At 47.6% G+C, this 9,439-nt stretch overlaps 1 protein-coding gene across 1 annotated transcript in view; it reads left to right on the top strand.

Moving 5' to 3' along the window:
- LOC142384925 (protein NLRC3-like) overlaps nucleotides 1–9,303 on the top strand; it is a 9,713-nt gene extending 410 nt beyond the window's left edge. Inside the window, exons 2-12 of the mRNA XM_075471231.1 lie at nucleotides 60–148; nucleotides 1,056–1,166; nucleotides 1,251–1,343; nucleotides 1,425–1,538; nucleotides 2,578–2,757; nucleotides 3,712–3,790; nucleotides 3,953–4,160; nucleotides 4,308–4,827; nucleotides 4,859–6,487; nucleotides 6,599–7,551; nucleotides 7,678–9,303. Of these exons, the coding sequence (XP_075327346.1) occupies nucleotides 1,099–1,166; nucleotides 1,251–1,343; nucleotides 1,425–1,538; nucleotides 2,578–2,757; nucleotides 3,712–3,790; nucleotides 3,953–4,160; nucleotides 4,308–4,827; nucleotides 4,859–6,224 (2,628 nt within the window). The 5' untranslated portion in view covers nucleotides 60–148; nucleotides 1,056–1,098 and the 3' untranslated portion in view covers nucleotides 6,225–6,487; nucleotides 6,599–7,551; nucleotides 7,678–9,303. The remainder of the gene's footprint in view (nucleotides 1–59; nucleotides 149–1,055; nucleotides 1,167–1,250; nucleotides 1,344–1,424; nucleotides 1,539–2,577; nucleotides 2,758–3,711; nucleotides 3,791–3,952; nucleotides 4,161–4,307; nucleotides 4,828–4,858; nucleotides 6,488–6,598; nucleotides 7,552–7,677) is intronic.
- Nucleotides 9,304–9,439: the final 136 nt, after the last annotated feature.

The raw sequence follows: 9,439 nt of genomic DNA, 5'->3' as shown, positions 1-9,439 counted from the left end.
AGATGAAATGAAGTGGGATCCTGTTGCTGCCCCCCCTCCTACCTGTCCTGCCCCATCAGGGGTGGAGCTCTGACTGATTCCAGGAAGCAGCTCACCTGTGTCTGTGGAGCGGAGCGTCGACTTCTTCAACACTTGGCTTGAACAAACTGTGAGTTTGAACTTTGTCTTCAGTAACCTTCCTGTTTGTTTCTGCTCTGTAATGTTTGGGGAACATGTTCACTTCTTATTTCAGGTCCAGTTTGTCGCTCGAAGAACTTTGAAGAAAAATCTGCATGATTATCATTTCCATTGTTGTTGATTAGAAGCATATTATTTATTGTTTTATTGCCAAAATAAATCACATTGTGTTTTAATTTGTGGGGATTACTGCGGTTTCTTCCACTGAAGTCAGACACAGAAACTCTGCTGTTTTTCTCTTAAAGACTAAAGGTAACACTCTGGATGGAGGTGTGGTTTTCTCGTTGTGTAACTCAGTGAGTCAGACAGGTTTTTCAAGGTTTTTAAATTCCATCACCTTGATCATAACCACCTCCATGTTCCAGCACAGTCGGTACACGTCAGGCCAGTTTTTCCTTGTTTCTCTGTTTTCAGTTTCCCGTCTTCACTCTACCACCTCCTCCTCCTCCTCCTCATTTCAAGTATCTTAGTGTTTTTTTTATACTTTTCTTTTGAAAACATCACCTGAAAAACAGGTTTTAGTGGCGTCTCTGATATAAGTTTCTCTGAATGAAGAGTCAAATTACTGGAGCTGGAGTTTTAAAAAGTTTTCTGTTTAATTTTGACCTTTTATTGCATGTATTCATTTAAAATATCTGTCTTATTCTATAGCATCACTTTGCTGACAAACACATTTAATGACAATAATGATTCAACTGAAACTGATGTGGAACAGAGAATCTGAGCCAATCAGAGGAGCCGCTGATCTTTTTACATCAATGATGGAGAGGAGGATGTGAGCTGCTGTGCAGATGAATGATGTGTGTTTCCTCTGCAGAAGAAGGTAGAAAGTGTGTGTGAGCTGCTGTGCAGATGAATGATGTGTGTTTCCTCTGCAGAAGATGGTAGAAAGTGTGTGTGAGCTGCTGTGAGTTCAGCAGCATGGATCAGAGTGAGGACACTGAAACCTCTCTGTGTGGGGAACATGAGAGCCAGAGCAAAGCTCAGAGGTGAGGTGACCATCTCTAACTGTCCATGACTCTCCTCCATGTCCCAGCTCAGCGCTCACAGCACCAAACCACCTTTATTCACAGGAAGGGACAGAGACCTGGACCCAGGAGGGGGTCCTCACAGAGCCACTTGCAGAAGGATCTCCCACTTTTCAGCTTACAGGCCTCGAAAGCAGAGTAAGTTAGCATCAGGTCATTGATTTAGAGGTTATTAAGTATATCATGCATGCAGGCTGAAAAGTGTTTTTTTCCCATCAGGATCCACCAGAGACCTGAACCAGAACCTGAACCCAGCTGTGTGTCCTTTAAGAGTGACCGGTCGATGGATCATCGTAATGACTTCAAATCAGCCCAACATCCATTCTTTCAGAGGTGAGCTGAGTGTAAATGCTGTAACAGAGTAAAATGCAGCAGCTGAGAGTCGCTGGTGATTGGTCTGAATCTGAGGGTTAAAAGCCTCAGAGTGTGTGTGTTTATCAGCATTGAGCTCTGTAAGATCACAGAGCTGCCACCAGGGGGAGCTGTAACATTGTTCTACAGCAGCCACTCTAGCCCCTCTCACACTGAGGAATAACCCGCGTTTAATTCGCGAATTTAGCGTGTCCGCTGTTCCTTTCACTACCCGCGTCGGACCCTAGTCTTTTTGCCGAGCCGAGTTTGGCGTGAGGAGTTTAAAAGACAGAATGGACAGCTGATTCAGAACAACAGCGAAAGGTGAGGACAAGTTTTACTCTGTTTTACATCAAGTTCGAGACATTTTTGAAGATGGCCAACTGGGGAGACAAAGAGGTCCGCGAGCTCCTCAGCCTCCGAGCAGAGGACGTTATTTACCGCCACATTTCGGGGACGGTGAAAGATGGACCTCTGCTGGAAGGACTGGCGAGAAAGATGGGAGAGCGCGGTTTCCCACGCAGCAAGATGCAGGTGACCAACAAACTGAAAGCCATGACAAAGAAGTTCCATGCGGTTAATGACCACAACGGCAGGAGTGGCAGAGGGTGATTGGACTGGCCATATTTCGACATGTGCCACGCCATCCACACCCCGTAAAATAACATCTCCATGAACTGCATATACAATTGCAAAAACATATCCTCAAGGTGTCCCGCCATCGTTTGTTTGAAACATTTGATGCAGACAGGTGTATTTAACCCTACCTCCGACGCATGGCTTGTGCCTACGTCATTGTGCCACGCCCCCTGAACTCGGCTTCAGGCGACACGGGTTACCAACACGCCAAGCGTTCACATTGCTCGACGCGGGACAAAGTGGCAATTTGGTCAGTAATTTCGCTAAGGTAGCGGGTCTCAGTGTGAAAGGGGCTACTGACTCTCTGACAGGCCGTCTCACTGCAGACTCAAACACTATCACTGATACTTTAGTTTGAAGAAAACAAGTGTTTTTCTGTCAGGATCCTTAAGAGACTCAGACCCAGACCCAGACCCAGACCTGAACCTGGACCTGGACCTGGACCTGGACCCGGACCTGGACCTGGACCCGGACCTGGACCCAGCTGTGTGTCCATGAAGAGCGACTGGTCGATGGATAATCGTAATGACTTCAAATCAGCCCAACATCCGTCCCCTCAGAGGTGAGCTGAGTGTAAATGCTGTAACAGAGTGAAATGAGTCAGTTTGAACAGTTTTTACTCCAACATGTGTTTAATGTGAGCTCAGCTCTGCTTCACATCCATTTCTCTGTTCATATGTGAAGCGGTGTGTGTTGGATGTTTCCCACCAGCACAGCAGTCAGAGAGGAAAGAATGATGTTGGAGGTGTTTCTGAGTGTGTGCAGGACAGCAGCTGGTCCAGCAGGGGGCGCCTTTGTGCTGTGGCTCTAACACAGTGGAGGCAGGAGCTTCCCCTCAGGGGGCCGGTGCTGCTGGATGGAGGAGGACAGACAGATTCATTTAGAATTAAAAAGCTGACCGTGTGAACCCCATGGAGCTGATGGAGGTGTGATGTGTTCCAGGTTCAGCAGAGGAACAGTCAGCAGGGTGCTGGTTAGCTGCTTAAAGCTTTGACAGGTTCAGATCAGTGAACAACAGAACAGAAGTTTGTCCTGAGAGGCTGAAATGAAACTGGGTAAACAGACAGGAACTCTGCTTCTTCCAGTTAACTGAACACAGCTTTGGAAGCTGCAATGAAAGTTTGTCTCCCGTCTTTGGGAAACAATCATCAGATGATGTTGAACAGTCATGGTCTGAGGCCTTCACACTGGGAGCTGCCCAGTACAACCAGTCTGATCCCAGCACACACTGGCTGTGGCTGCCTTGCTCCAGGGCACTTCAGCAGGGAGGGAAAGCTTTCTGAAGGGGTTGGTGAGAGCTGCTGGGACCCAACCAAAGTGAGCTGAAAGCTCCAAGCAGCTGCAGACTGAGCTGTTGGTTCCCAGTGGGATCAGCAGCACCAGTAAAGCTTTCCCACTACAGGGAGTCCTCTGACCCACTGCTCACACCCACACATCCCTTCATGGACCTTCAGCTTGTGTTGCTCTCTGTGTGGACAGACACAATGTGAGCTCATTCTTCATGATTCCTTCACAGAGTGGACCAGCAGAGCTCAGAGGGTCCCGGTGGTCCGTCTGCCCAGCAGCATCAAACACAGCTGGACTCCATATTTATGGTCTGTACATGTACAACAACTACTTTTCCATCTGTTCTGCTCACAGCCATCTCCATGCTGCACTCTGTAGACCAGCGGGTTGTCAGTGTGTCCAACATGGATCTGATGTTTGGCTCCATGGTTTCAGTCTGATGGGCTCATTCATATAGTTTTCTGTTCCAGCTGCTGGAGGACAACATGCTCACTTTTGTGAAGGACGAGCTGAAGAAGATGCAGAAGGCTCTGAGTCCAGATTACCCAGAATGCTTAGAGAGTCAGAGGGAGGCTGAGGATGAAGAGCAGAGGAGCAGCAGAGAGGCATTAGTGAAGATCACAGTTCACTTCCTGAGGAGAATGAAGCAGGAGGAGCTGGCTGACCGTCTGCAGAGCAGTAAGAGGATTTCTCTAAAGGTTTAACCTGCTGGATAAATGACACATTTACTGATGTCTCAGCACACAGAACAGCAGATGTTCAGATACTCATTCTGTACAGGGTTGAAATGTCTGATTACTGATGTTATTTCTTGTCTTCATTCAGAACTTTGTGGACGTAAAGTTAAATGTGCTCTGAAGAAGAAGTTCCAGTGTGTGTTTGAGGGGATTCCTAAAGCAGGAAAGCCAACCCTTCTGAATCAGATCTACACAGAGCTCTACATCACAGAGGGAGGGAGCGGAGAGGTCAATGATGAACATGAGGTCAGACAGATTGAAGCAGCATCCAGGAAAGCAGGCAGAGCAGAAACATCCATCAGACAGGAAGACATCTTTAAAGGCCCACCTGGAAGAGATGAACCAATCAGAACAGTGCTGACAAAGGGAGTGGCTGGCATTGGGAAAACAGTCTTAACACAGAAGTTCACTCTGGACTGGGCTGAAGGCAAAGCCAACCAGGACATCCACTTCATGTTTCCATTCACTTTCAGAGAGCTGAATGTGCTGAGAGAGAGAAAGTTCAGCTTGGTGGAGCTTGTTCATCACTTCTTTACTGAGACCAAAGCAGCAGGAATCTGCAGCTTTGAACAGTTCCAGGTTGTGTTCATCTTTGACGGTCTGGATGAGTGTCGACTTTGGACCTCTGGACTTCCACAGCAAGGAGCCCCTGGCTGATGCTACAGAGCCCACCTCAGTGGATGTGCTGCTGACAAACCTCATCAGGGGGGAGCTGCTTCCCTCTGCTCGCCTCTGGATAACCACACGACCCGCAGCGGCCAATCAGATCCCTGCTGGCTGTGTTGGCATGGTGACAGAGGTCAGAGGGTTCACTGACCCACAGAAGGAGGAGTACTTCAGGAAGAGGTTCAGAGATTCAGAGCAGGCCAGCAGGATCATCTCCCACATCCAGACATCCCGAAGCCTCCACATCATGTGCCACATCCCGGTCTTCTGCTGGATCACTGCTACAGTTCTGGAGGATGTGTTGGACACCAGAGAGGGAGCAGAGCTGCCCAGCACCCTGACTGAGATGTACATCCACTTCCTGGTGGTTCAGGCCAAAGTGAAGAAGCTCAAGTATGATGGAGGAGCTGCGACAGATCCACACTGGAGTCCAGAGAGCAGGAAGATGATTGAGTCTCTGGGAAAACTGGCTTTTGAGCAGCTGCAGAAAGGAAACCTGATCTTCTATGAGTCAGACCTGACAGAGTGTGGCATCGATATCTCAGCAGCCTCAGTGTACTCAGGAGTGTTCACACAGATCTTTAGAGAGGAGAGAGGGCTGTACCAGGAGAAGGTGTTCTGCTTCATCCATCTGAGTGTTCAGGAGTTTCTGGCTGCTCTTCATGTGCATCTGACCTTCATCAGCTCTGGACTCAACCTGATGGAGGAACAACAAAAGTCTCAGGAGTCTGAAAGTGCACAAGCTCCTATCGTAGAGGCACAGAGATCTTCTTCTTTGCAGTTTTTTAGTAATATGTTCGGTTTTCGCTCTCATGTCAAGCAGCAGAAAGAACAACAAACATCTGAAACAAGAGAAGATCAATCTGCAGATTCTCTTCGACTCTTCCACCAGAGTGCTGTGAACAAGGCCTTAGAGAGTCCAAACGGACACCTGGACCTGTTCCTGCGCTTCCTCCTGGGTCTTTCCCTGCAGACCAATCAGAGGCTCCTACGAGGCCTGCTGACACAGACAGGAAGTAGCTCACAGACCAATCAAGAAACAGTCCGTTACATCAAGGAGAAGATCAGTGAGGATCTGTCTGCAGAGAGAAGCATCAATCTGTTCCACTGTCTGAATGAACTGAATGATCGTTCTCTGGTGGAGCAGATCCAACAGGCCCTGAGATCAGGAAGTCTCTCCTCAGATAAACTGTCTCCTGCTCAGTGGTCAGCTCTGGGCTTCATCTTACTGTCATCAGGAAAACATCTGGATGAGTTTGACCTGAAGAAGTACTCTGCTTCAGAGGAGGCTCTTCTGAGGCTGCTGCCAGTGGTCAAAGCCTCCAACAAAGCTGTGTGAGTACAGATATAGAGGGATGTGTATGAATATCCTGCTGCTGTTTCTATAGGAGAGAAAGTCCCAGATTTATCTCATTATTCCCTCCTCAGACTGAGCGGCTGTAACCTCTCAGAGAGAAGCTGTGCAGCTCTGTCCTCAGCTCTCAGCTCCCAGTCCTCCAGCCTGACACAACTGGACCTGAGTAACAACAACCTGCAGGATTCAGGAGTGAAGCAGCTGTCTGATGGACTGAAGAGTCCAAACTGTGAGCTGGAAGCTCTCAGGTCAGGATTCTCTGCTGTTTCAGCTTCATACAGTCTCTGTGATGCAGTAGCATCTGTTATTATGTTATTATTATCTGTTCTAACAGCAGCTGTGTTGCTCTGTGTCTGCAGCCTGTCAGGCTGTCTGATCACAGAGGAAGGCTGTGCTTCTCTGGCTGAAGCTGTGACCTCCAACCCCTCCCATCTGAGAGAGCTGGACCTGAGCTACAACCATCCAGGAGCCTCAGGAGGGAAGCTGCTGAGGGCTGCACTGAAGGATCCACACAAACTCAGGTATGGAGAGGCCTGCTGCAGCCTCACAGTGTCTGACAGAGGAGGAAGAGCAGGGAACATGTTCTCTGTGCTGCACTCAGCCCTGTGCTTCTGCTTCCTGCTGAGTGTTACATGAACAATCACACATGTAGGAGCCTGTTTCCTTTGCTCAGCAGAAACACTGGTTGGACAGAAACAGCAGGTGTTTGAGCTCTCCAAGGAGAACATCTGCAGGAACAACAGTGAGAAGTGTCTGTTGGTCAGAGTTGATTCAGTTTGGTCTGAGGGGTGTTACTAGATGTTTGTTACCTGGATTTAAATGGGATGATTTGGTGAAGGATAGAAAGGAAATGTTCATTATACAACTGCAATAGTGCCTGTGGTTCAAAGTGGGCTGAGGACGCAGAATTAAAGGCGCTGCAAAATGTAAATGCAGAGTCAGCATTGGAAATGTGAGAGTGTAAGGTGTGACCTTTGGAGTGTGTAGCCTCTTTCACTGACTGAGGTTAAAAGAGTGGATCAGATGTAAAAGCTTTAGGGCCGACAGAAGGTTGCAGCTCTGGCTCAGATCAGGAGCAGATGGCTGAAAGAAGCAGTTTGTTGGTGTCAGTGCTGATCAGACAGCTTTCATTCTAGTTTCCAGATGCTCCATTCCAGTGGATGTGTCCAGATGTTGGACTGTTCCTTTCTCAGTGTAGAACAGTGTGTGTGAGAGCCATGTAATGTCCATGTTTGATGCTGCTCTGACCCCCCTCCTCCTTTCAGGGTGGAGCCTGCTGGAGAACGATGGCTGACACCAGGGCTGAGGAAGTGTGAGTGTGTTCTTCATCTGATTCAAGACATCCAGCCATCTTCACACTGTCACATCACTCATTGATCAAAGTGAACAGATGATGGATCAATAACTGCAGCTGGACTGTGTTTGTTCTCTCCATCAGATTCCTGCCAACTCACAATCGACACAAACACAGTGAACAGAAACCTGAAACTGTCTGACAGCAACAGGAAGGTGACATATGTGGAGGAGGTTCAGTCATATCCTGATCATTCAGACAGGTTTAATGGCTGGTCTCAGCTGCTGTGTAGAAATGTTCTGACTGGTCGCTGTTACTGGGAGGTCAAGTGGAGAGGACGAGTTTCTATATCAGTGAGTTACAGAGGAATCAGCAGGAGAGGAGGAGGCAGAGAGTGTGTGTTTGGAAGGAATGATCAGTCCTGGAGGCTGTTGTGCTCTGATGGAGGTAAATACTCTGTCAGGCACAATTACAGTAAAACAGACATCTCCTCCTCCTCCTCCTCCTCCTCCTCCTCCTCCTCCTCCTCCTCCTCCTCCTCCTCCTCCTCCTCCTCCTCCTCCTCCTCCTCTGTCTGTAACAGAGCAGCAGTGTATGTGGACCGTCCTGCTGGCACTCTGTCCTTCTACAGAGTCTCCTCTGACACACTGATCCACCTCCACACCTTCAGCACCACATTCACTGAAGAACCTCTGCATCCTGGATTTGGAGTCTGGTCATCTGGTTCCTGGTTGTCTCTGTGCTGAGTACACAGAGTGTCCTCCTGTCAGAGAATCCCTGCTGAACAGATAGTTCAGTCTGTTCATGTCTGTCTCTTTCACTCAGAAACACCTTTTCAGACTCATGGACTCAGTCAGTTTCTGTTTGAAACTCTTCTGAATGATTCCTTGGAAACTTCTTCCTCTTCCGGTCCTTTAAAGATGGAAGCTGCCATTCTTCCAGGATGTTGTTTTTCTGTGTGTTTCCAGTCAAAGCTTCACACTGAGTATCAGCAGGTTGTGTTTCTCTGCAGCTCACTTCAGCTGAGCCCATTCAGCTGATGTCAGCTGCAGTTAGTTTGCTGCACATGTGACAAACTGTGACATCAGAGAGGAATCACTGAGCTGCATCAGCCCAGATGGATTCCAACCTGCTGACAGATCTTCACTGATTCTGCTGCAATGAGCAGAAGTCTGGTGAGCAGCCGGGGTTCATCCTGATGTTTCTTCACTTTCACTTCCTGTTAGATGATGAAAGGACACCTGGACTGGAGCTGCTTTCTGATGCAGAATGTTGCTGAATGTTGCTGTTGAACGCTCACACAGAGGACTGAAATGATCCTTTACAAACAACATTTGCATGAGCATGAGGGCCTGCCCACAGAGTTTAAAGGAGGCGCTGCCACACTCCTCACTTTGGATCACCTCTTCCTCCCGGCTGGAGAGGGAGAGGAGAAGAGCCCAGCAGCATCCTTTCTTTAACTCAGAGCAGCTTTTTGTCCCCCAGCAGCCACCGTCCTGTTTCTACAGACTTTAACAGTCCACAACATCTGCCTTGGACTGAAAGTTCCTGATGTTCAGCATCAGAATCCTGCCAGTGTTTCACTGTTAGTCTGTTTGGCTCATTCTGTCTTTATTTGGACTTTCTGACATTTTCACCTGGTGAATTATTGATTGAATTCTAGATTTTTCATCTCAGAAATGGGACTTTATGCTTCATTATTCATCACAATGTTCATTTTTCATGTTTTTATCTGATTATTTTATTCATTAAAGTTCAAAGTTGGTGAAATTTTGTCTCAGATCTTTTCTCTCATTTTTACTCTTTATCTCAGTCGTGTTTTTTACTTTTTATTGTAAAATATTGCATATTTATCTGAATATATTTAGGTATTAGATTTCTATTTTAGAATATTTTACATTTTTTT

Source organism: Odontesthes bonariensis, chromosome 7 (genome assembly GCF_027942865.1).
Source record: "Odontesthes bonariensis isolate fOdoBon6 chromosome 7, fOdoBon6.hap1, whole genome shotgun sequence".
NCBI lineage: Eukaryota > Metazoa > Chordata > Actinopteri > Atheriniformes > Atherinopsidae > Odontesthes > Odontesthes bonariensis.
This window is presented reverse-complemented; position numbering and strand designations above follow the sequence as displayed.